General features: G+C 39.2%; 1 protein-coding gene across 4 annotated transcripts; it reads left to right on the top strand.

Annotated features, from left to right (window-relative positions):
• On the top strand, positions 1-27,234 carry PRPS2 (phosphoribosyl pyrophosphate synthetase 2). Of its 4 annotated transcripts, XM_082490699.1 has the most exons (8): positions 1-177; positions 11,241-11,424; positions 14,064-14,084; positions 17,642-17,740; positions 18,789-18,913; positions 21,421-21,594; positions 25,637-25,796; positions 27,059-27,234. In XM_082490699.1, the coding sequence occupies exons 1-8, from the start codon at positions 56-58 to the stop codon at positions 27,149-27,151; spliced, it is 978 nt and encodes a 325-aa protein (XP_082346825.1). In that variant the 5' UTR covers positions 1-55; the 3' UTR covers positions 27,152-27,234. The 4 variants fall into 4 exon arrangements, with proteins under 4 accessions (XP_082346825.1, XP_082346822.1, XP_082346824.1 ...); XM_082490696.1 differs by lacking the exon at positions 14,064-14,084; XM_082490698.1 differs by lacking the exon at positions 14,064-14,084 and having other exon boundaries at positions 11,241-11,433.

Here is a 27,234-nt window from a genome sequence, read left to right as displayed (position 1 = left end):
CCCCTTCTCCTCTCTCCCGTCTGCCCCCGACGCAGTCCCCGCTCTCACCGCGGCCATGCCGAACATCGTGCTCTTCAGCGGCAGCTCCCACCACGACCTGTCCCAGCGGGTGGCGGACCGGCTCGGGCTGGAGCTGGGCAAGGTGGTCACCAAGAAGTTCAGCAACCAGGAGACCAGGTGGGTGGGGTGGGGTGAGGCGAGGTGAGGTGAGGCGAGGCGAGGGGAGGCGGGCAGCCGTTGCCCCTTCCCCCGGCAGAAGGGGCCTGCGGAGCAGAAGGGCCGCAGCGGAGCTGTCCCGGCTCGGCAGCGCTCCCCTCGGCAGCTCCGGCGTCCCCCGGGCAGGTGGAAGAGCATCCCTGGGGGGTGGGGGGGGGTGAGGGTGGAGCCGGCCGCAGGCAGCTTCTCCGCAGCGTGAGGCTCATCCCACCGGTCACAGAGAGTTAATTAAACCGTTGATCAGCTTTCTCTCCCTAAAGATAAAATCACCTTGGTTTTATGAATCGCGGTCTCCGTGAGTAGGTCTGTACGTGCGTGGATGCAAGAACAGGATGCCGAGGATGGATTAGATGCTTGAAAAAGAGCCTGGGTGGGACCGCAGGTCAGGATTTGTTGTGACTGGTTCTTCATTTTGCACGATCAGCCGGCCGGGGGGTGTGCGTGTGGTGCCCCTCCCCAGTCCCGGGCTGTTGGTCCTGCGTGAGGATAATACAGTGGCTATGGTGGCCTTGGCTTACTACTGAAAGCGCAGGTGCGTGAGGATCCTGGCCAGCCAAGCGCAGAAAGTGACTCTGTTGATAACAGCGCAAAAAGTCCTGCGTGAAGCCATGAGGATAGCTTGCTCGCCTTGACTCTGTGAGAACGCACTTGCCGGTGCTTTTTCTACCAATGCTGCCTCTCTTTACTAGCTTGTCACCTTAGCTTTCTGACCCACCTGCTTTGTTTACTCGTTTTTAATGATGAGCTTTAAATCGAGATGGCAGAATATATGCTCATCCCATGAGCTGGTAAGATTCTGCAACTGCTTTTCTATGGAGGTGTGTGAGACTAGGCTGCCAGCTGATCCTGAAAGACAAGTTCCTGGCTGCAAGTAGCTGGCTAGCCTCTGAGGTTATTGTACGCTTATTTTTATCTGTTCTTGTTCTGAATCTCCCGAACAAGCGTGTTTTCATTGCTTCCTTTGAAAGATTAACATGGTGTATTCTAAAATTGCTCTCTCAAAGCTTGTCCTTCTGTTTTGTCTACGTTTTTGCATTCTCAGTTTAATTGCTCTTGTTCTAGTTATGCTCACTGGCATTACTGTGAACCCTCTTCCATTGGTGTTTATGCAACTTCATGTTTGCACTCTAACTCTTCTATTCATTCCTGATTAAATGAAGGTTTAAATCTTCTCTCAAGTCTTTCCAGCCCCATACTCACTTTATTGCTCTTTGATCTCTTTTCTGCATGATAAAACTTAACTTGTGTATTTGGTTGTATGACTTTCTTGCTAAATTATGTCTATTTTTTTCAAATGTTTGTTCTCCAGAGACGCTTATCTTTAGTTCTGTTGTTTGCTATGTTTTAAGAAGAGATTAATTGATTTGGATTTCATCCAAGGTAGAAATTTATCGCCAAAGTTTGTATATTTTATGAGGTAAGTTAATTCTAGGCTTCAGGATGCAATAATCTTTAGTCTGTCATTCCACCTATTTTTCCAGGTGTGCAATATTGGCCTCTGCCATTAAACAAGTAGGTAGTGGTGACTGCAGAATGTCAGTGGTTTGGCTAATCTAGTAGTGCCAGTTTATTTTCTTGGGCAAGTAGGGTGGTATAGATATGAGGTATGTATCTAATCTAAACATTATTTCTGGTTGCTTCTGTTGTAAACCTGCGAGGCTGGCATTGTCTTTTTTTTTTTTTTCCCTTCAATTTAAAATGCCTTAACACTTTAAGTCCTTAAGTGTTTATTTTTGGTTTCTTTTTTCACAACTTCATACTTTTGTGGTTCTAAACCAAAGTTCTTGTTTCCCCTTCCTCTACAGTTGCATCCACTATATAACGTTTTAAGTGGGTAATCTTTTCAATATCCTTCGCAACTTATTTCAGGATGTTGGCCTTGCAGTTTTGTAGATTGATGTTAGTAATAAAAATAATCAGCAATAGTAGTAAGAGAATTCCTCAACAATGTATTTGAAATTAAACTACAGCTAAAGTTGATAAGATATTTATGCTGTAGTGGTCTTTTGCTGAGGCATCTGGATTGCCAGTCTGTCTGCAAAGCAAAGTTTCTTCGTGTGTGTGTAAGCAAAACTTTTTCTTCCTATATAAAGATAACCAGCACAGTGTTGGTGTTGTTTTTTTTCTCCTTTTGTTGTATTTTTGAATTTATAAACAAGTGTATCAGCATTACGAAATCCATTTGAAATATTGCAGAATACTAGAACCTGATAGTTAAAATGCTTAAAGAACCTTAAACCTTCCCAATGGCACTTGGGTAAACCCCTGTGCAAACAGATAAGCCAGGGCCTGAGGGTCAACAAACTCTTGCTTTGTCAGATCTGTTAAGTTAGCAAGTTGCAGAGAAGATTCACATTTTGTTAAAAACTTTTTTTTGCTGTTTGCTGCGTTCTCTTAAACAAAATGTAAATTATGTGTAAATTGATAAATGCATGCAGCCCCAGGCTTAAATCACTGTCATAGGGTCCTAGGTAGAAACCCTTTACTTGAGAACTGCAGTTAGTCTGGCTTGCAGAATAGAGTGGAGGGAAGAGTCATTAAATATTTTGCATTGTATTTCAACTCAAACAGGTCTCAGTCCCAATCCTCAGCAGATGTAAGTGGGTTTGAGGAACTAAAACTGTACCCTAAGCTTAGCTGGGGATAGGACCACCACTGATAGGCACTGTGGCTAAATGGGCAGGTAGGTTCCCAACTCCAGAACACTTAAAATGGGAAAGGCTTCTCTTTTTAATTTATACTGACTCTAGCGTATCTGGCAATATCCCAGTTCCCTTCTGATTTAGGCATTCAGTATTCTCACAAGTCTGTGAGAAATGTAATGTCTGTACTAGAGGAAGTGAGGAAAATTGCTAGTAGATTTGACTACTGCCCTATTTTTTCCTTCTTCCATCTAAATTGTATGGAAATGCTTTCCTTCAGCTGACTACCAAAGTCAAGCAACCCTAACTAAAGCAGTGAGAGCTGCTCAATAAAACCTGGTTGTGGAAGATAACTCTGTTTAGTATTCAAAGCTTCCATGTCAATTAAGTGCCAGCCAGTGTCATGGTAGGAGCTTGGGTGGCACCTTCTCACTTATCTGGCAAAGTGTTAGGGCTGCAGTGGGGCCTCGGTCAGTTTATCTTCTTCAAACCCCACAAGCAACTGTCATCAGTGGAGTTTGGCAGGCTGGAGGGAGAGGAAAGGAATGGAAGTCCTTAAACAGGCACGGCTGTTGTAGCCTCAGCATCGTGAAACTCTGACAGACATGTAACAGAAGCATGCAGATGTTAAACACTCTGAGGTTTTACGCAAAATTGTCTCAAAACACATTGAGATGGCATTAATTATAGCTGATACACAATTAAATCTCAGTGCAGGTATTTTTTAGTGAGTCAGCTGATAAAATTATCATTGAACATTCATCACTTCTTACCATATATTGTAAGAAAATACATTTATTTATGTTTGCTTCTCCAAAGATTATTTTAACTCTGTCCTTGAAATACTTGTTATTCTCAAAATGAAGAAACTGGAGTCATAGATGGCATCCTCTTACACACCTCTCCTGGAGGAAGTAATTACTGCTCCCACCCACTCCCGTGAGCTTCCTTGATTCTTCCTGTCAGATTGACTGGCTGAAGTGACTCTTTTTGCAGATCTTCTTGACAGATCCAAGAGGAAGGGAATTCGTGTCCTGCCTGGCACGTATGAATTCACCTCTGTCCCTGGGAAGGTAATGGAGCAACTCATTCTGGATGTCATCTCCAAACACATTGAGGAACAGGAAGTTATTGGAAGTGGTCAACATGGATTTACCAAGGGTAAATCATACTTGACCAATCTGATAGCCTTCTGTGATGTTATAACTGGTTGGCTAGATGAGGGGAGAGCTGTAGATGTCGTCTACCTTGACTTCAGCAAGGCTTTTGACATTGTCTCCCATAACATCCTCATTAGGAAGCTGAGGAAGTGTAGGCTGGATGAGGTGACAGCAAGGTGGATTGAGAGTTGGCTGCGGGACAGAACTCAGAGGGTTGTGATCAGTGGCACAGAGTCTAGTTGGAGGCCTGTAACCACCAGTGTCCCTCAGGGGTCAATACTTGGTCCAATTTCGTTCAATATATTCATTAATGACCTGGATGAGGGGACAGAGTGTATCCTCAGCAAGTTTGCTGATGATACCAAACTGGGTGGGGTGGCTGACACCCCAGAGGGCCGTGCTGCCATCCAGCGTGACCTGGACAGGCTGGAGAGCTGGGCAGAGAAGAACCTAATGAGGTTCAACAAAAGCAAGTGCAAGGTCCTGCACCTGGGGAGGAAGAATGCTAAGCACCAGTATAGGTTAGGGCCGGACCTTCTGGGAAGGAGTTCTGAGGAGAAGGATCTGGGGGTCCTGGTAGAGAGTAAATTATCCATGAGCCAGCAATGTGCCCTTGTCGCCAAAAAGGCCAATGGAATCCTGGACTGTATAGGGAAGTGTGTGGCCAGTAGGTCGAGGGAGGTCATTCTCCCCCTCTACTCTGCACTGGTGAGGCCACAATTGGAATACTGTGTCCAGTTCTGGGCTCCCCAGTTCAAGAGGGACAGGGAACTGCTGGAGCGAGTCCAGCGTAGGGCAACTAAGATGATTGAGGGATTGGAGCATCTGCCTTATGAGGAAAGGCTGAGAGAGCTGGGACTCTTTAGCCTGGAGAAGAGAAGGCTGAGGGGAGACCTTATCATGGCGTACAAGTATCTAAAGGGTGGCTTGAAGGAGGATGGAGTCAGGCTCTTTTCAATGGTTCTCAGTGACAGGACAAGGGGTAATGGGCACAAGTTAGAACACAGGAAGTTCCGTTCAAATACACGGACAAACTTCTTTACGGTGAGGGTGACAGAGCACTGGCACAGGCTGCCCAGGGAGGTTGTGGAGTCCCCTTCTCTGGAGATTTTCAAGACCCGCCTGGATGCAGTCCTGAGTAATGTGCTCTGGGCAATCCTGCTTTAGCAGGGGAGTTGGACTAGATGATCTTTAGAGGTCCCTTCCAACTCTGAAAAATTCCGTGAATTTGGAAGCTGCCCACCTGCAGCCTTATTTGATTGCTGAAGCTGGATTGTTTCAGAAATATCGACCTAAATGTATGCCTTTCAGCTTTTACAGAGAAAAAATATGGGTTGACTATTAAAGGGACATTGCCTGCCGTATGGGAAAATCTCTGTTGTTGATATGAGGGCCACTTGCCTGTAAGTAAATAAATAAAACTGGTATTTTGGACTGAAATTTAATCTTGGAAGGTAGGAAAAAAGGTAAGTGATGTTTCCTTGGACAATTCTTACAAGGATGGATGTCAGTCTGTATTTCACACAAAGTAAGGTAATGAAAACAGTTTGTTCTATGAAGTAAATAATTGGGAAAAAAAAAAATCAGGATCAAACCTGGAAACTTTGTCCATCCCTGGTATATAGCACTGATAATTGAGCAGAGGGCTGTAACATTTTTCTGCCATCTCCCCTTCAGCATCCTTCAGCTCTTCTACTGCAGTTGTCTCAGATGAGACATTACCTCGCTACATCTCTTGTACCCTGGTTCCTTTGGGTTCAGCTGCAACGGGGGCCATTAGCTCTATCGCCCTCACTGGAGTAGATGGTTATGGTGTTTGCAGAACCCTAATCATGGAGTAAGAAAGCTCAGGTGATAAGCTCGTGTTAAATCAGCTGAAGGCGGTAGGGATTTGGGACATGCTGGGATGTGAAGTGTCTCTTCATACCACCCAGCCACTGAGCAAGTGATTTGCAACTGGGGTGGTTGTGCTCTGCCGGTGGCAGCAGAGGTGGCAGTTTCCCTCTATCCGTGCTCACTTATGCTGTCATGAGCGAGGGGAGGCTAGAGAAACAGATTTTACCAGCTTGCTTGAGTAAGATAAAAATTGTTTCTGGATTGCATTTTGTGTGTGTTTTGCTTATGTAGGCAATTGAATATGCAGCAAATATGGCCAATTCCCATGTTGTTTGTTGCTCTGAATCACAAAAGGCCCAAAAATGTGTCAAAGCTTTTGGTTTGAGACTTCCACTTTATCGACCTTGCTGTATACTGTGTGCGTTTTATCTTTAAGTAGAAGCTAAATGCTTAAAATGTAAAACCAAAAAACAATCTGTGTGAATAATGACTGATGATCCCACGTGTCCTTAGCGGCAGCATTTGGCACTCAGCCTTTGAAGACTCTCTGCTCAGACTCGTTAGACCTTTGTTTCTAAATTTCTGAGGGTTCCTTTCAGACTGCACGTGCCTCAACCCAGAGCTGCTCAAGTGAAGGTGTTTTTCCCTGAGAGTGGCAGGCTGTGTGCCAGAGTGGAGGTTAAGAAGATATTTCCTGTCTTGTTGTACTCACCATGCCAGTGCCCACCATTAGGACAAGACAGTTGTCCATGAAGGTCTAGTCGGGGATTGGTCTTGGAGCTGTTAATCGAAGTGGAAGAGCTTGAAATTGAGGAGGGACCATGGGTGCCAGGAGACACAGGTTACCTATACACTTAAAACCAACTCTGGCAGTTTTATTTTTTCTTTGTTGCTCTGTTATACAACATCATGGCAGTCAAAATATTTGCCCAGTAAGTTGGAGGTCTTTCATCAAAAGACTTTACTATGCAAAAAGCGTTCACAAAGGTAAGAGGTCAAATACACCCCTCTGCTTAATGCTTTCCATTGGCTGGGTTTCAATGAATTATAAATTCAACATGCGGATTTTTTTTGATGACTTTTGAGTTATTGATTCTTTCTGCACGCTGTATGAGGACTCTACACCTTAAATTTTGGCCTCTTCTCTGGTTATTAAAAGTGCCTGAAGTACACATCTACTTCATCGGCATGTAAATTGCTTGAGAAATCTTACTTATTGTAAGCATGGCTAGAAACCGAATCTGTTGTAATTACTTAAAGGTACATAGAGCCCTTTTAAGTGCATGATTTGAACAGGATCCTAGTTATGGATTTACATTTACCATTTTAGCCTGGCTCTGCATATTTATTCCCCTGCTTTCCCACAACTTGGTTTTTTAGTTAGGGCGTACACATTTAAAATTCCCTTATAAGTTCTGGGAGTGTACTATAAATCTAGCTCAGAAGGAGCTAAGCCTGCTGTTACTCCTGATTTTGAGTTTTGCTTAATGGACACTTCAGCCTTTGAAATGTTTGTAACGTAAGTGGGTTTGAGCCTTATCCTTAATTCATGATAATGTCTGTTCAAGTTTCTACTTATTAAATTGAACTCTCAAATCAGCCTTTGTAAGATGAAGGCAGATACCAACACTCAAACCTGGTTTTCATCATGTCTTGTCTTATGCCTATCTTTCCCAGCTAGAGCCTTGTGCTTGTGGATTCCAAGGAACTGCCTCAAAGTTAATTATTTTTGTGGGGTATTAATTTTCATAATTTTCACTTTAAAACACAATTGTGTGGTGTCAGAGCTTTTAATGTACAGTTTCTGTTGACTCTTCTTGAACAAGGGGTTTATTTAAACTGAGTGTTACCAAATAGCTGAATTTGATTAAATTGCATAAAGCAAACAGAGTTTGTAATCTTGAGGCAAGAGCTTGTTCTTGTGTCCTTCCTCTGTGTCCTCACTATGTGAAATTGTTTAAATATTACCCTCGAAACAGTTAATTAGGTCATGATATAGACAGTCTAAGTGGAATAAGATAACTGTCACAAAGTTTGACTGCTGTTAGCTTGGTGTTCTCCATTAGTTATTTGAGGTACAATGCTTCAGGCATCTGAAAATATAGTTTGTAGTCTACTACTCTTTGTTTATAGCTGAATGTGTAAAACCAACAAGCAAAAAAAAAAAGCACCAAACAGAAAAAACTGCTGACACACCTTTTGCCACCACCAAAAAAAAAAAAACCTGTCAGAAAGCCCCCAATGTGGTTAATACAGGCTATGTCCAATGAAATAGTTGCAACGCAACAACGGATTATCTTTTAATGTGTGTCTCAATTAGGGTAAAATAGGCAGACGTGTGTCTGTTGGTTGAGTCTACACAATATCTCTCAATACCCGTCTTTGAGAAGGTAGACAATAAGAGATACTGATCTGTTGCACGACTGTCTCCAGTTGATCAGGAGAAGATCTTAATGCAGTAATTACATAATACTGTTCTCTGGCACTTTAGGTGGGTTACTCCTGAGTGCCGTGCAAGTATTAATTTAAGCTTGATTTATTTTAGTCTGCACATACCTCTTATAGTGGATACAGAAGTTATTTCTATATACATATACACATACTTTGACATTTCTGTGTGCCAAATAAGTATGTCATTCTGGCCTGAAAAGCATAACCAGAAGTTTTTCAAACGCACTAAGAGAGAAAGTAGTAGCATTTTTGTTTTCTAAGTTACGAGATGAAAAAGTTATCACTAGCCCAAGGTCATTGAAAAGATAGTAGTTAATGGCAATGGAAGAAGCATCACTTCAGGTCCGTTGTATTAAACAGATCTATATTTATCTCAAAGTATATTCCCTGACCTTCTGAAACCTATTATTTCTTAGAGGCGTGCTTAGAAATGACTGTTTTTTAAAGGAGCAAAACAACTCTTGAGTGTTATAATTCAGACTTCTTTGGGTATATAATGAATATTCAAGATCATGTATTTTTGTCATTCAGCAAAGTTTTGTGTTTTTTTTTTCCCTGTTACATAATGTACCTATGAAACGTGGTTACCTTCCCCCCCCCCCCCAAGTACTAAAATCTTATTCTGCCCTCCTTTGTCACTCTAATAACATTCTCCCCTGAAAATTGACGGTGTTTTCTTAGTCTTTTTCTGCTTTCTTCTTTGTAGAGGCTCTTAGGTTAATTTTCAGAACTGCTGTGTGACTTAACAGTCTTGGGTTGAAAGAGGCGCCATAGAGCGTTTGCATGTGGTGGTGGTCTTCTTTGGACTTATTCTGAAGGTGTGGTATGGACAACACTTGCTATTAAGCAGGTCTGTGTAAGTACCAAGTCAAGGGGCAATTACCGTTTTTCAGAGCCCTCATAACACCCATGAGTCTATAACAATGGCTGAGGCTGTGTCCATAAGTTAGTGGGTAGGTGCTTTACTTGGAGCTGGATTTGTGTGTTCAGAAGCAACGACAGGTTTCTCTATATTTGTTTTTGTTTATTCTTCTCCGAAATGGAACTCTGATATTCCAACACGAGAACTGTTTTTGGTAGGGCTTCTAACTAAGCTTGACCAGTTCTTCCAATTACAGAATATTCTTAGTGTCTTGCTGAACTTAAGTTATATTCACCAAAACATTTTCAGCTCCAAAAAGGAAAACAAACTAAGAAAATATGTTGATCAAAACAGTTTTCTCTGAACAGCCCTATTCTGTTGATTAAAAAATTTGGACAGGGAGTAGCAGTTTTATGACAAAAAAAAAAAAATTGTCATTGTGCCACGATGAAAGCCTCCAAAAGGTTTCCAGGGTTAATACTGACACATCTACAGATGACACTGTCCCTGACCACCTCTGTCCTTACAGAGATCCTGATGTTTGCAACATGGTTTGCTTTCTTTTGGCCTTAAGAAATCCTGCTAGGAGCATTCTTAGGTGAAAAATGTATTCAATTAAGGAGAAAAATTAAGACAGGATCTTCTTTATAGCTTGTTTGGGACTGCAGAGGAGTCAAATGGGGGAGCTGAGAGCAACTACCTCAATTACCTTGATGGTGATAAATCAAATGTTTGCATATCATTAAGATGTTTTTAAGCTGTAAATTTCTTTGTGTTTTTTAGCTACAGAAAGCTAATGAGCCTCACACAGCACCCTGAAAGCTGATAAGTGAAAGTTGTTCGGACTGTGTTTGATTAGAACAAGCCTCAGTGTTGAAGGACTCATCAAAGTAACTATTCTACCCACATCTGGGCCATTTGGATGGTTTCCAGCTAGAAACTTTTGCTTATTTGTGTCTTGGGTAAAGATTCAACCTGTTCAATAAGGGCCCAAGATACTTAAGCGTTCAATAATTAAGACTAACTTGGTAGATCTTGGGTTTGAAAGGTCTGATTGCCTCATTATTTAGGAACTCTGGGTTTTGTACATTGTACATAGATTCAAGGGAAAAATGAAGGTTAGTGTGATGTTTTTATGTGTAAATTTTAGATCAACAGGTGTGGAAAAATTAGTGTGGTTCAACAGTATATTTTCTTGGGTCTAGAATTGCAAGAGAATATCCATTCAACTGATCTATTTTAATTTTCCTTTTTATTTGTAAGGTCTATTTAATTCTTGAATTCTGTGGTGCGAGCAGTGATCAGTGCCAGAATTTGCCTTGAAATCCGTGGAAGAATAAAATAACTCTTAGATGCTATCATAAGGAACCAAATTATGTAAGCCCAGTTACAGTAAATAGAACAACTGACACAACGTGAGAGTTGTTGAGTTGCAGTGAGCTGTTGATGAGCCCTCTTGATGAGTCCTCTTACCTTTTCACTAAGATTTTCTTTGTTTAAAAAATACTTTACTTGGACAGAAGTGTAAATTACTTTACTTGGTATAGATTTTAACCAGACATCTGCTTTTGGGGTATGGTTTGATACTTCTCTTCTGAAATGCAGTAGTTTTTTGAATTTAGTAACAATTATCATAGAAAAATAATTATCCTTTTTAAGGAGGTATTTTGATACAGGTAGTATTTAGTGCTCTAAAGTCGGCTATGTTTCTGTACTTATTTAGGTTATTCTTTAAATGGTCATCTCCTTGGGAGATGGCAAGGATGCAGAATATACAGACTAAACCAAAAAAAGCAGTATCAAATTTAATAACAATGTCAGCTGCATCAGTGCAATAGCCATAATTACATGTCGCTTGGTGTTGATCTTATGAAGACCATATTTAGGCTGAAGTAAATTTTAGGCTGGCTTATGTTGAAATAGACTGTGTCAAGGGGACAGTTACCCAAGTTGCTGTAAAAGAAACCTTAGTCTAAATGGAGATAAACCCATTAAAAGTTTGTTAATGTTTTTTTTTCTATAATGCTTTTCCAGTAATTCAAGTGTTTAAATGGTCATCTCCTGCTCTTTCAGTGTAGAGATTGGTGAAAGCGTGAGAGGAGAAGATGTGTATATCATCCAGAGTGGCTGTGGAGAAATAAATGACAACTTAATGGAACTGCTCATCATGATCAATGCTTGCAAGATCGCATCATCCTCCAGAGTGACTGCTGTAATTCCATGTTTTCCATATGCCAGGCAAGATAAGAAAGACAAGGTAGGTAAGAACTGTGTAACTTTGGAAGGCTTTTTTTTTTTTTTTTCAGCTTGTTTACTTGAAATTCTTGGAGATGAAACACATTTTCATAAACATTTAAGTGATTTGAAAGATTTGCGGCTTTTTTATCCTTTTTAGTAAAATGTTAAATTCTGTCATTTATAGGTGAATGAAATGAGACAATAAATTATTTTTTGCTTGTATTTTGATAATTGACATGCCTTCAGTTTGAAAAAGAAGGTACATCCTGTATGTGTGGTATATTGCAGAGTACTCTGCTAGTAAACCTCACCTGATGGGACTCCTTTTCCTGCTTTTTCTAGCTTTTTTTTTTTTTTTAACCTCTATATATGAAGAAAGTACACCCTTTTAAACACTTCAATAGCATGGAAGTAAATCCTAAATCTGAAGTGATGTAACCACTATGCTGGTGGGTTTTACCCTATATGGTTAAACAGAGAGCCAAATGGAAGGAACTGAGTAAATCTGCAATGAATAACCATAATTAACAAAAACATTTTGTGCCACAAGGCAGATTATTACAGATATAAAACTTTTTTTTTAATTATTTCTATTGATGCAGACCAAAAATTTTATGGAAACCCCATAAATACTCTTCTGATTTTAGTGCCCTTTTTCTGAATTTGGTCTGCCGTAACTGATGAATATACCAGTTCAGCGAAGTTGATAACACAGTAACAAACTCTCTATAGCAAATGAGTTTGATTTTAAAAGATATGGAACAAAACTTTTCTCTCTACTACATATACAAAAAAAACCTCTAATATGTTATGTTAATGTTACTTTTATCTAAAGTCATTTGAAAAGAACTAACAAAAATAAATGTGAATTTGGCTTTTAAGATTGTATTGCAATGGCTGTCATTTTGGAAAATTGCTCCCCTCCAATACTTCTCACAAATGGTCTGCCCCCTCCCTTTCACTTTGGGCGTCAAGAGAACCATCCTGAAAGCCTTCTGTTGTTCTCTACATTCTTTTATATAAACATAACAGGACTGAGAAGTAATGCAGAAACTAAAAATAATAGCAGACATTACAAAATATGTAATGCTCAGCCTGTGTTGTCTGAGACCAAAGCTAAATACAGAAAAGTTATTTTCTAGTATAGTCTCATTCTTTAAGTGCAGGCTCTCTAACAGCATACTAATAGTATCAAGACCCACTTGTTACACTTCCAAAAACAGAATTCGGGAGTTAAATAGCAGCTCCCTATTCTATGCCCATATCTTTTGGAACTTCATTTTTTTCTGTGTTTTTTACTGAATAATGCTCTCCCTCAATCAGGAGAGCTGAAAGACTTCTTTTTATCAAAAGAGCTTGAAAGAGAAGCAGTAAACACTGATGAAATGGAAGAGAAGCATCTCGCTATGTTTTGATTTCCAAATTCATATTGGAAGGCTCTGCTGGACCATCCTGTAAGTTCTTGGTGTGGGAAAAGGATGAGTATGTGCCAAGTTTTCCATGCATCTAGGTTATGCCTTGTCAAGGGTACCCGAAATCCACATGGTAGACTTCCAAGAGACACTTAAAACCCACAGTGTGTTGGCCTAGCGTGCCACCCAGGACCATTTTGTCTTTTGGAAATGCCATCGGAAGATGGATCGCCTAGGAAAGTGGTTTTGATTAACACAGATTTTGAGCATTGTTCCAGACTGTTCTCTGGGTTCTTCTGCAATTCTAGGCAAGCCATTTCTCTTTTCTTTTTTTTTTTTTCTTTTTTTAACCTCTGTTTTGCAATTGAGAAAATGTTTGCCATCTTTGCAAATCAACCTTGGTAGTTGACCTCCGTGTTGCAAAATAAGCTATAATATAGCTGTCAACATTGGGCAGCTTATTGACAGGGATATCTTTCCTCCTGCTGTTGGATTGCATCACATCACTTGGTCTTTGACCCATGTTGAGTGCACAAGCTTTGTGTGCTGCCTGAAGTATCAGCAAACAGCCAGCCATTTTCTTCCTATGGTTATACATAGATTTTCTTCTCTCTGGTGAAAGATATTGCTGTAGTTAGCTTGACTGTGAAATGAAGCAGTATAATCTTCACTAGCTGGATGCTGTTTTCTGGTTGAATTTAAGTTGTTGACTTTAATCCATAAAGAACTCAATAGACTGAGTCCTTGCTGCTTGAAATAACCCTCTGTTCTTTGTGCCTCTGTTGCAGTTATGATTGCTGAGAACAATGAAAGTGCTCTTGATTTATATATTTAAGGAAAGGGCCTCACAGTAAAAAATTGTTCATAACAAGGCCCATGTAATCTACCCAGTCATTTTAGCATTAAACCTGGACTAGTTTTAAATGAGAAACAGGTTTAAAACGAAAAAAAAGGCTTGCTGAGAATCATGGAAAAGTTGGTAAATTAATTTAGTCACAATCAAGTGCTGTCATAAACTAGAATATTTCTCATACACAATCTAGCTAATTTAAAATTAGCTCAAGTGTATCTGTGCTTTGGCCACACTTGCATTTATGCATCCTCTAATTAAGCTAACCTTCCAAGCTGTGGACAGGAAACATTCATGTAGGATGCTGGAGAGATGCATTTGAGATAAGTTAGAAGTAGAGTCACAGGTGAGTTTGGTGTTCTACAGCTCATGTAACTTTGTTTTTTTGATTTGTAGAAGGGGTCCGTGGAGCGTTGGGTAGGTATCCTTTTTTTTTTTTTTTTTTAATCTAATGCTATGCATTTCCATTAATATGGCCTTAAAGGGTGAAACTTACTGGGTTACATTATGTATAACTGGGAACATTTTCAGTTTCACTTCTTGATTTCAGTTGTGTTTCACCTAGGCCATGACAGTATTCCTGTGGAATAATTTCCTACTAGAAAACTCCTAGCTTCCAGTTAAAAATTTATCTGGACATTCAAGATAATGGCTGTTAAGTTATGAAGCTTCAAAGCATATCTCATTTTTGAAAATATAAATTTAGGTAATACATTAGTGAACATTCAGTATCCATACACTTCACAACTGGTTTTCTTGGAAGTGAAAGTTCCAGTTATAAATCTTTGGAATTTCTTGGATTTTTTTTTTTGTTCATTATGCATTTGATGCATTTTGAGCAGGACAATGTAATAAGATGCTTAAAGGCAACAGAAGTTTAATCTTGATGGACAACTCTTACTTTCAGTGACATGTCCTTTGCATAGTTACTCTTGTGAGGTTGTTCATACTAGCTTTGTGGATTCCCCCATGCTGCTGGTAATTTTAAGAATTGTGAATAAATTTGTAATGCATCACAAAGGAAGAAATCATTTATATAACTTGTGATACGTAAGCGGGAAATTTGCTTAGGAACTAAAATATCAGTGATTTTTTTTTTAAATTTAGTTTCTGTACATAATGTAATGTTGCGTTTCACACTAATAATTCTGAAACTAATCTCAAATTGTGTCAAAAAAATGGAACAATGAATAATGTGAATCTCTTTGTGTTCTTGCCTCTCTGATCAGAAGCAAACCTTACAAACACCAAGATAAAGAAAATCTTGAGTTCTCATCTAGCTTTGTCATCCAAGCTTCTGAATAATGAGGCCAGGTTATCTGAGGTTCCCATGAATATACTCCCTTTGATTTTAAAATAATCTTCAACTTGGATCATATTGTAGCATGAAACTTATTTTCTATGCAAGCAATCAAATCTTAAATCCTTTTGAACATCATGCGTGTTTTCTTTAATGCACAATTTTGTGTAAAGGAAACTGTCAGATAGCTGCAAACTTCATTTGTCCTAATCTCCTGTTAGCCCATTCTTGAGAAACAGGTATTCGTGTCTGGCTATCTTTCCTTCCAAGACCCTCTGTCCACCAACATGTAGGCAATCTCTGATGTGTGCATGTCTGCTAAAACAAGTTACCTAGTGGTAAAACCTTCAAGTTCTTCCTTCTGGGAAGGCAGCCTGCAAGGCCAGCAACTGAAAGAAGTACCAACTGGTAACGTATACATTAGTATTTGATGCAGGAAAGTATTTTGGGTGTGTGGCTTTTTTTTTTTTTTTGTGATGGTGATGCTCGTGATATTGATATGTGAGACAAGCTAAGTGGTATTCACATTGAACAGAAATGGAAAAACATAAAAGTGAAAATCATTATGCCAGATGGAGTGGAAATGGCAAGCCATGTTCTGGGAAGAATGTAATTTGCCTTTAGCAGCTAGCCTGAGCTAGTTACTTGTTTCTACCAGGATGGGTGGTCTTGGTTTGCCATCCTCTTTTCCCTTCTCTTCCATTTAGCTGCCTCACCTGACTGCTGTGAGTTCAGACAAGTCCTAGAGTGCAGCACAAGGGAAGTGGTGGAAGTGTATAGCCTGGGAAGAAGGGATGGGACAATCGGGGGAGCAGACATCTGGTTTCACCATCACCTGTTAATCCAGCTTAGCTGTAGCATCAAACCAGATCTTAGCAAAGAGCTGATAAGAGAACAGTGTTGTAGAGTCAGAAGAGTAGATTTGTTTTATTAAATTTGTTTTATTAGCTGTTGCTAGAGGTTTGAGACTATTTTGAAGCCCAGCTTTAAAATATCAGTTTGTACTGCTAAGGTGAACTGAAGTGATCAGGAATTTGAATAGCATGAACCAAAATTTTACTACTACCAATAGAAATATCCAGAAAGCTATGGCTGACTTGGATCTTACAGAACTGGCCTTAAATGAGGAGCAGCATAGTTCTCAGTAACTGAAAAATCATCTGTGATGAAGTACTAATGATAACAAACCCTTATGGAAGCTATGTGCACCTGAATTGTAGAGATCTAGGGAAGTGCTAGTTGTCACATATATCTTCTGTGCATCTTATACAGACCAAATTGCGTTTCACGGAACATCACTGCTAAACCCAAAAGGAATGGTTTTCAGAATGAAGAATTTCTGTTATAATGATGGTAAACTTGATCGAGCCATAAGGAAGTCTGCAATATCTCAGTTTCTTTTCTGGAAGTATGTTGGCAATCTGCAGGTTAAAACAGAGAAATGCTAAATTTCCACCTAAATTAGCACAGGTTTTGAGGAAATACTGGCTCCTTCATATGACACAGACAGAAAAGCATCCAGGTTAAACTGGCAGTGGTTCATCTTATTTTAGGTTATGCCCTTGAGCATCACTGGAAGGACAGCAGAGATACTCTGCAGTTGTGTGTATGGGGTGAAGGGAGAGGGGGTTCCTAGGAGGCTAAATAAAGCCGTTTGATAAAGAGATGTAGCAGGAGAGAATATTGTGCCAGCAAAGATAAGTCTGACAGTGAGATGGAATCTCTGAATTGCAGTTCTGCCTTCATACTAATGTTATTGACAGCTATTACCCTTATTTAAAGACTGGCAAAAAAACCCAGGTTTGTTTAGTATTTCTGTTAGAGAAAGCTGTCTAGGGCAACATAGCTTTTTTTCAGAGCTTAAAACAATCTGGAAAAGCTTTGGCTCAAGGTACCTTCCAGTCATGATTTTCCATCGTTGTTTTTTTTATGTCGCTGTTTGTTCTGCATCCTTGTCAGTTTTAAAAAGCTCTTGACATTGGCATTAACTTTTCTAATTAGATTTTTGCTTTTCTTTTGTTCTTTTCACTTCTCTTTTTTTTTTTTTTTGTCCCCCCGTTCCTTCTGGGAATTCTAGACTCCTAATTTCATCTAACAATTAAGCCTGAATTAGCAAAAAAGAATAAATAATAGGCCAGGGTAGAAGACCTTGCCAACATGGATCTGTTACAAGCCTTACTGTATTGTGAAGAAATGCTTGATACTAACTTTGTTTTAAAGCAGTGTCTTCAAAAGTTGGGTTCAATCTTTGTTTTTGGCAATGTTTTTTTAGAACAGGATAGTTGCTTGAGTGTTGGATCTTAATGTAGGGTAGTGGCTTAGAGAAATGGAGATTGACTGCCTTTCTGTTATAGAAAAGCTAACAGAAAGTTTTAAGGATATAATTTTCCAGTTCTTCTATTTAATTTTATCTGCTTGTTAGTCAAATTACTACAAAGCATTATTAGGCAGAGTGTGCAGACTGATTTAGATATTCCTAAATGTTTTGATGAGTTTCAAAACCCTGGTAGCAAGATTAGCTATTGACAGGCTAGTTTGACTGAAGTTCTGGAGCTCTTCATATCTAGATTCCAAATATTCTAAAGGAAAAATCAAGAGAAGTAGCTAATTTTCTGACTTCTTGCATCTAATTGAAGTCTTTTTAAAATTAAAACCTTTGTGCTTTATTCCTCAGAGTCGTGCTCCAATCTCTGCAAAACTTGTTGCCAACATGCTGTCAGTAGCAGGGGCTGATCACATCATCACCATGGACTTACATGCTTCTCAGATCCAGGTAACTATTAGTTCTTACCAGCTGTGACTAGGCGCTCTACTGAATTAATGTGAAATTGATTCTCATTGTTTTGAAAGGCAATGTACAGAAGTGTAATTCTCATGGTTCTGAGAAAGTCTCACTACCCGTTTCTGATTAAATCTCCTTTTTGAAAGAGACCAGTCTTGATTTTTATGGGGTGATTTTGCAGGAACTTTGAATACTTGTGCATTGGAGTCTTCTGTGGAATTTGCCAAGTCTAGTGCAAAGAGCTCCCAGAATATAAAATATACTGATCTGGGGTGAGTTCTTTTAATCTTGGCATGGTCAGAGATTATAGTATTGCACTAGGTAGAGTTTTGTGGTTACAGCCAAGAGGACAATATTCTCTTACGAGAAGTGGAAATGGAGGCTGGGAACCTTTAGTTGGCTTACTGCTGAATCCCAGACGGAGCAGACGTAATTTGTCACTCTCATGTGTACCTCTTTTCAAGATACCTGTTTTTTCTAGAAAATACCTTCTCTTCCAGTTCAGGTATTCTATTTAATCAGAATTTCCTATTATGCTACATGGCTGTCATGCAAACAAAAAGCAGTTTCATTTGTGGTCTAACATGTTTCTTGCTGTTACGACTTGCACAAAAGGAAAGATTCCGTTTCTACTGCTCAAGTAAACTAAATTGGAACTTCCCCATATTGAAATACTACCATCCGTGTCAAGCAGTTCAAATTTGTGGAAATTGAGTATTACTCACTGGGCGTTTTTTGAGAGCTTTTCACAAGCATGAATTTACTTGGGTGCCTGAAGGTGATCTCAAATGATCTAAAAATCAGAAGAGAACAGCTGTTGTTTATTTCGCTACTCGTGGGTGAGATTTTGAGACCTTAATATTTGTCTAACTTATGCTGCATTTGATAGTAATATCAGAGGGCAGAATTAGGCCAGTGTAAAATACTAATTAAAGTTCTACCATATATGAAAGGCAAAGGCTTGATTCTTTTCCTGTGTCTTTGTTCCAGGTAAGACATAAACATACATTCATGAAGCTCTTTTTCTCTTTTGGACTAGGGTTTCTTTGACATTCCAGTAGATAACCTGTATGCAGAACCTGCAGTGCTGCAGTGGATTAAAGAGAACATTTTGGAGTGGAGAAACTGCATCATAGTCTCACCTGATGCAGGTGGTGCAAAAAGGTACTATACAAGCCTAAAACTGTTAGATTTCCATATAGTTAGTGGTTAGTGAACTAGTTTGTCTAGTCTTCTCTTTTCCTCTATGAATTGTGCAAAAGACAGGGTACATCACTGGTGAATCCAACTGCATTGTAAAAACAGAATAGTTCTTTCAATGTTGTTCATGCTTGAAAACATCCAGGAGCTTTCTATACTCTAAAGAATATCTTTTTCTCTCTCCCTGGATATGGCCTCATTAGCTGAATCCCTCCGCAGGAGGGAAGAGATTTTTTCCTGCTGCTTGCTTCTTTAGTCCAGTTGCTGCGCCTCTTCCTGCTTCGCTCTGGAATTGCCTGTTTTCCTTCTCTGTCAAAGCATATGGCCTATCCCCGCTGTACCTGCTGGCATTTAGGTAAGAGCTTGCTCAAGTTGTGTTTCTTTTCTCTTTGTTATTGCATTCCAGCTGTAAACCTATTGACCCCAAATTGTGCACTGTGAATACTAAAAAAATGGAGTGAAGTTTTGTTTTCAGTGGCAAAAAGTGAAAATAGAAAAGTTAGTTCATTGGAGTGTTTCTTCATTCACAGCGTGTGATACTCGTTTTGCAGACTATCTTTCATTTGCTATCTATTGAGTATAAAGCAATGCGAAAGCTCAGAGGCACGCCAGCTGGTGTGGTGATAAAGCATGCTATTGAGGCAAAATACTTATTTTCAAGTTTTGTTGGTCATGCTGCTGCTACAAAACTGAATGGGAACAAAGACAACTGAAGTAAGAATCCTGTAAGCCCATAGTGATTTAAACGTTTGGAATGCAGTATGGGGACAAATGTGCAAGACTGTCATAATTTGATTTTAATTGAAGTCCTTGGGTCTGTTGTGAGTGTTCATGTTCTAATAATTAATAGGGAAATAAGACTGATTAGAACTCCATAGTTGTTCCTGTGTGGATTAATCAAGTTAAAGATCTGAAGAATATAAACTGTAGAAAGCTTTCAAAAATTCAGATGACTCAGTCAATTAAATTCATTTGTTCCTATCTGAATACTGTTGCTTTCACTTTTGTTTCTGGTTTGATTTTTTTTTTTTTTTTTTTAACAAGATACAGCCTTTGTTTAGAATTCAAGTCAGAAGATGGCTTTTTTTTTTTTCCCTAGCAAATATTTCTATATTACCAAGTTGATCATGAGTTTATTTTTTGAGGACCGCTTTCGCTGTATTTAACATAGGTAGATACAGTCTGGTTTTGATACCTTTCCGTTGTGATGCAACCAAGCAGTTGCTGTTGCAGCAGGAAAGATGTTGCTTTCAATAAATTCGCAGCCTCTCCTTCACCTCCAGTAATATAAAGAAAACGGTTTGGCCTTTCCTTTTAAAACATGTAGACCTTTAAAAGAATTCATGGGTTAATGAAATGTGAATAGACTGTGAAGAAAGTTGGGCTTTAAAATTTAAATCTGTAAGCATTAAAGAAATTAAAAAAACTCCACATGTTCTTGCACTCATTTAAAATATCTAAATTCTTTTTTTTTCTTACCACTTGCTTGTTTTTTTCTCAGCTTATTAAATTTTGTGACTGAAATAAGGCATACAAATTCTATTGATATCTTTAATGCCTTTGAGGTCTTGAGACTTACTATGAAATTATAAGATTACTCAAAGAAAGCCAAAACATTTGGGGTTTTTGTTTATCACCCAGTTGTTGAAATGCAGTAACTAACAAATCCTTCATATTTAAGTAGTAAAGAAACAAAACTATGTTCTCTATTAATTGTGCAGTTACTAATCTTGTTAACATTCTAAATGTATTCTCAAAGACAGACTACAAGGTTGGACCAGCATAGAAAAGCATAGTATTATTTATTCCTGTGTCTTTATACCTACCAGATCTGGTGTATTAAAAAAAAAAAAATGAAAAAAAAAAAAAGCAATCAGAAGTCTGTAACAAATTTAACTTTGTTATTGGATGTTTGTCTGGCCACCAGAGGTCACTCTGAATAGTTCTAAAAGATCTTGTTCAAGCAGATGTATTGCTGAGGGAATTGCTAATGAAGTAAGCTACTTCATTACTAGTCAAGTACTGCTAAAAGAATTATTAATCGTGATTAACTTGCTGGTTTGGTTTTTCCTATTGGTTTGTTTTCACATTCCTGTAGTGCTATTTTCACTTCAGATGTTAAAGTGCACGCTGCTTTAGGTTTAGAATTGAGGCTACCTCTGCTTTATCTAGTGCTACTAGGTATTGCAGCAGCCTAATAAAAGCTGTGAAATGTTTTCAAAGCCAGGCACTTAATGACAGAAAACCAAAGTCAATTCAATAAAAAAATCTGTTTCTGTAGTGTAAGACTCTCTGGTTGTATTTATTAGCAGTGAATTAAAATTGTTTCTAACCTGTCTCATTACTAGCAAAAGTTTGTGCTGCAGTAACTTGAAAGCAAGGAAACATAACTGTTTTATGAGAAATACACATGCATGCCTCTGTTTCTTTTAAAATAGTTTAAGTGTGTTGTATTTCTTCCTGTAACTTAGGGTTACTTCAATTGCTGACAGACTGAATGTGGAATTTGCTCTCATTCATAAGGAAAGAAAGAAGGCAAATGAAGTGGACAGAATGGTCTTGGTTGGGGATGTGAAAGACAGAGTAGCAATTCTGGTTGATGACATGGCTGACACATGTGGCACAATATGTCATGCGGCAGACAAGTAAGTATTATTATGAACTGGCCCACTGTCTCACTGTACTGTAACCTGCAGATAGCTGATGAATGCAGTTGCTGTGTCCTGCATGCTTATAACCCAACCTGACCTCTGTAGAATAAAGTCACTCTGATCCTTGAGCCTATAGGTCACAGTCCTGTGATCAAGCTGTGTCCTTCTTTAGAACGTGGAATTGAGAAAATATCTGCATAAATTTATTATCTGTATTTAGAAAGAGAAAAGGATAAATAAAAAGTAATATAAATTGGAAGAGACTTGGGCCACCTAGTGCATTTTTCAGTTCCAAGGCAGAAACAACAGATAGAAAATCGTTCTCTTAAACCTCATCATGGAGCCTTTCCACTCTCTGTAGACAATCTTTCATAAAGCTTTCCTAGGTTGAACATTGGAAAGTATTTTCTCCCCAGTGTTCAATATGTGTTTAATATTAATCTTTAATGTACATCTTCAGTATAAAACTACTTGTCCTTTTTGTCTGGGGAGGTGAGAATAAGTTTTCCTGTCTTTGGTCTGGAAGTTAGTTGAAGTGTTCTCATTCCCCTCTAGACTAAGTAACTTCAGTTTGTTCAGTCTTTTCACATGGTTTCTAGACTTCTGCTCCATTGTTGATGCCCTCTGGGTTCTTTCCAGTTGGTTCACTTTTTGAAGTGGAGCATGTGAATGTAGACCCACTATCTTAACTGAGGCCCTAGCAGTGCTAAATAGAAAGGAGTACCTTACGGTTTTCCAGCTGGCTTTATGCTGGTACATTTCAGGGTAGCAGTAGGGTTTTGACAACAGAAGTTGTCATTGTTGACTGCACTGAACTTTGGTAATATCTGTAGCCTTTTAAAAAAACCTGCAGATTCCTGAAATTAACTCTTCCTGTTGCTGTAGCTTCACAACTCAATATGTATGGCAGTAACTCTAGCTTCAAGATCATCTTGACAAATTGGAGAAATGGACTGAAATTCATTAAGAACAAATGTGAGGCATTACAGTTAAGCAATACTGAAGTGCTGTCCTGCCCATCCACTCATATCCAAACATGTGCTTCCAACTTTGGCTTGGTAGGTCAAGGGCTGCAATCTAAGCTTGGATTTAAAACTTGAGGTTTTATATCTTCCATTCAAAGACCTTGTATTTTTGATACTGTTTATAGCAAAGCCAATCCCCATATGATTGTAAATAGCACGCATTGAAAGTGGGAAGGAACTGCTGAGGAGCAAGACAAGGGGATGTTTTAAATTGATGTTGCTCAACTGTGCTGTAGCATTACTGCTCTTGGGTCTAATCCTTTCTAAAGATAATATGTCTCAGTTGAGAGCATTTTGAATTTATATTCCTGTCCAATGTATTTGTAGACACTATGAGAGTGTCAAGTAGTCTTGCATCCAAAACGGGTCCATGTGGTACTTCCTGCCTGAATCATAGGATTGTTTAGGTTGGAAAAGACTTTTAAGGTTGTTGAGTCCAACCGTTAACTTAAAACTGCCAAAACCACCACTAAGCTATTCCACATCTACATGGTTTTTTAAATACTTCCAGGCATGGTGACTCAACCACTTCCCAGGGCAGCCTGTTCCAATGCTCGACAATCCTTTCAGTGAAGAAAATTTTTTTTAATATCCAACCTAAACCTCCCCTGGTGCAACTTGAGGCCACTTCCTCTTGTTCTGTCACCTGTTACTTGGGAGAAGAGAGACACCCCACCTTGCTGCACCCTCCTTTCAGGTAGCTGTAGAGAGTGATAAGGTCTCCCCTTAGCCTCCAGGCTAAACAACCCTAGTTCCCTTAGCCATTTCTCGTGAGTCTTATTTCTAGACCCCTCATGCATTTTGTTGCCGTTCTTTAGACATGCTCCAGCACCTCGATGTCTGTCTTGTAGTGAGGGGCCCAAAACTGAATGCAGTATTTAAGGTTCAGCCTCGCAGTGCCAAGTACAGGGGGACAATCACTTCCATAGTCCTGCTGGCCACACTATTCCTGGTGCAAGCCAGGATGCTACGGACCTTCTTGGCCACCTGGGCACACTGCTGGCTCATATTCAGCTGGCTGTTGACCAACACTCTTAGGTCTTTTTCTGCTGGGCAGCTTTCCAGCCACTCTTCCCCAAGCCTGTAGCGTTGCATGGGGTTGTTGTGGCCCAAGTGCAGGACCTGGAGCTTGCCCTGGTTGAACCTCATACCATTGGCCTTGACCCATTGATCCAGCTTGTCCAGATCCCTCTGTAGAGGCTTCCTACCCTCAAGCAGATCAACATTCCTGCCCAACTTGGTGTCATCTGCAAACTTACTGTGGGTGGACTCAATCTCCTCGTCCAGATCGTTAATAAAGATGTTAAACAGAAGTGGCCCCAATACTGAGCCCTGGGGATCACCGCTTGTGACAGGCCACCAACTGCATTTAACTCCCTTTCACCACAACTCTTTGGGCTCAGCCACCCAGCCAGTTTTTTAGCCAGCAAAGCGTACACCCGTACAAGCCATGAGCAGCCAGTTTCCCTACGAGAATGCTGTGGGGAACCATGTCAAAACAACAGGGTAAAGTTTAAGTGAACTACACATTACTGTTTGTGTTTTGAAGTAAAGATCATTCTTAGAGTCTTCAGTTGCAGGCTTGCTGTTTGCATCTAGATAAAAGGGATGTCAAAAATATCTGGTATTCATATAGTCTTGTGTTTCTTTTCACTCTGATGGAAATTTGATGGAATTTTGGAAAGTGGGATTGTGCAGTTGTTTGCTATCCGCATGGTAATCTTTATCAGACCCCAAGGTGTGCTTCTAGGCTGTACCCTTGGCAGATCAAATTAATTAACAGTTAATTCCTGTCAAATAGGGTGCCTTTATTTCTCTCCTGTTATGAAAGAAACATTTATTTATTTGCCTACAATAGATTTCTATAAAGCAAAGTCTAAAACCATCAGAAACCTTCAATGTATCTGCAGTGTTTACGAAGAAAGATGCCTTTGCTTGGGTGATACTGCCCTATATCACGTTCTTGGTATGAAGTAGTGCTTTTCATTAATGCCAAATCTAGGTGAGATGTACTTTGTGCTAATTAGACTTGCTCACTAAAATACTTTTTAGGCCTCATTTTATCTCTGCAACCTAGATCAAGCAGATGAACCAATAAATGTATTTTCAGAAACAGCAGATCAACTTGCTTGAGTACAAACTTCAGTACACACCCTTGGTACACACTCACCCTGTCTTAGTGCATCCTCCTTGTAGGTTGCATCTGCCAAATGTAATGCTGAGAATGACCAGAAAACTTTTGATTCTCTTGAGTCATTTCAAAATGAGATGATGATTTTTGTCTTTTTTCCTATCTTACTGTGCTTATGCTATGATTTGATAAAATACCACTCTTCAGGGCCTCCCTGTGTAAGACTAGAAAAGCAGCTAGAACATAGCTGAGTGTCTGGAGGCAGACAGGCCGGTCACAACCAAATTCAGAGATTCTGACTCATTCATAAGGTGTTCTAGTTCTTTGATGTGTACTTTTTTTTTTCCTCCTGTGCTGCATCATTTCACTGCATGCTTGGATCAACAGCATGTCTTCCCACAACCTTGCAGTAAGCTAGGCTTTAAATCATTAACATTTCTTCTTCCGCAGAAACTCTTTCCAAGCAGAAGTGTTTGAATTGCAAATGAAAAGAAAGGTGGACAATAATGGAGGCACAAGAGTTGTGAATACTGCCATCCAACCTACTTCATTTTTGCCTGATTAAGATAGGTAGAAAAACTTATACTGGAATTCAGTTGTGTGTTGTGTTGATACAGTCAAAAGTACAGCATTTTAGATTAGTGTCACTGCTACCAATAAGAACCTTTTTTTTATTTAATTAGCAGTTATTTATTTTTTGTGACACTCACTCATATAACCTGCAAAAGTTCTGAATTATTTTGTAGATATTTGTATCTTCCTGTAGCTTTCAGGAGGTATTTATATGTAAAATGTATTTTACAGAGACTTGTATCTGGCTTCATCTATAGCCATGTATGTAAACATGCATCACAGCATACTTCTCCTTTGTGTTCTACAGGTTAGTATCTGCTGGAGCTACTAAAGTTTATGCCATTCTTACTCATGGCATCTTTTCTGGTCCTGCTATCTCTCGGATTAACAATGCATCATTTGAGGCTGTTGTAGTAACTAATACAATTCCCCAAGAAGAGAAGATGAAACACTGCCCAAAAATCCAGGTACAATGATGGTTTTCTGTCATCCGTTTAAACTCTGGATTTGTATTTTACTGTTCACTGATGCTAGAATTTGTGCATTGAGAAGAAAATATTATTATAAAATACCTTGTGCCGCTCTGCTGTTTGCAGACCAACGTAGAATCATAGAATCGCTGAGGTTGGAAGGGACCTTTAAGATCATCAAGTCCAACCATTAACCTACCCTGACAAAACCACTTCTAAACCATGTCCCCAAGTACCACATCTACCCTTTTTTTAAAGACCTCCAGGGATGGCAAATCCACCACCTCCCTGGGCAGCCTGTTCCAATGTTTAATAACCCTTTCAGTGAAAACATTTTTCCTAATATCTGATCTAAACCTCGTCTGACATAATTTGAATCTGTTTCCTCTCGTCCTATCACTTGTCACCAGGGAGAAGAGGTCAGCCTGCATGTCAAAAACTGTTTTGAGGGGATTCAGGTAGTACAGTAGAGTGCTGCAAATCAGTTAGTGTTTGCAACAGATTTGAGTATGCCTGACTGTGAAAGAGTGACAAATAAAATTGGCTGGGGTTTGGAGTGGGTTTTTTTGATCAATATTAATCATCCTATATTTGTATGTAGGAACCTTAGTTATGTTATTGTGGATGCCACAGAAACCTTAGGGAATGACTTTTTTTAAATACGCTAATGAAAATGCTCAAGATGACAATGATATACGTTTCTTTTCAAAAACCAGACTGAAAATACAAAGCTGACTTATGTCAATAGCTTTTACATGAGATTGTTCTAGGTAGTTGTGTCCTTTTTGAAGTTTTTCCATAGTACAGTGTGGAGGAAATTGTAAAAGGTGTTTTTTTTTTTTTTAATGCAATATTGAATTTGAAAAAGATTAAAATTTATTTGATATTTATTCAAACAAGGCAAGTACTTAAAAGGTATACTTCCTTTAAACTGTATTTATGTCAAGTAAATACTGCCATCTGATGGCTAGAATAATTTCTTTTTGACAACATGCCCTGTGCCAGCAGTCCTCGGCAGTACGCCTGTGCAGCAATCTTATTCAATGCTTTCTTACTCACTTTTTTGAGTTTCTACTTTGTATTAATGCAGTTATTATGTATACGTTACCTAATGCTTTAATGTTCTTTTATTTCCTAGAAGAGGTAAGAGAGCACAATGGTAAATTGAATGTTTGTTTATATGTTTGTGAACTGTATAGTTGGTTGTTCCTGGCATCCCGTAGAAGTTATCTTGATTTTATTTTTTTTTTTTCTTTCAGTTTATTGACATTTCCATGATCCTGGCTGAGGCAATTCGAAGAACACACAATGGTGAATCTGTGTCTTACCTCTTCAGTCACGTCCCCTTGTAACTGCAGGAGGTTACATTGCATCTTTGCAAAGGTCCCTTCAGCTAGCACTGTTCTTAACAATGCATCTCAGCCACAAGAAAGGA

The sequence above is a fragment of the Vanellus vanellus genome (assembly GCF_965231255.1).
Source record: "Vanellus vanellus genome assembly, chromosome: 1".
Taxonomy (NCBI): domain Eukaryota; kingdom Metazoa; phylum Chordata; class Aves; order Charadriiformes; family Charadriidae; genus Vanellus; species Vanellus vanellus.
Note: the sequence above shows the minus strand (reverse complement) of the source record. Positions and strands in the feature narration are given on the sequence as shown.

Excerpts from the sequence above, each read along its gene's own strand:
- PRPS2 (XM_082490699.1), top strand. The coding sequence starts at position 56 with ATGCCGAACATCGTGCTCTTCAGCGGCAGCTCCCACCACGACCTGTCC. Across the intron at positions 11,425-14,063 it reads GGCAAGATAAGAAAGACAAG|AAGGGGTCCGTGGAGCGTTG; the intron begins GTAGGTAAGAAC and ends TTTGATTTGTAG. Across the intron at positions 17,741-18,788 it reads TACATGCTTCTCAGATCCAG|GGTTTCTTTGACATTCCAGT; the intron begins GTAACTATTAGT and ends CTTTTGGACTAG.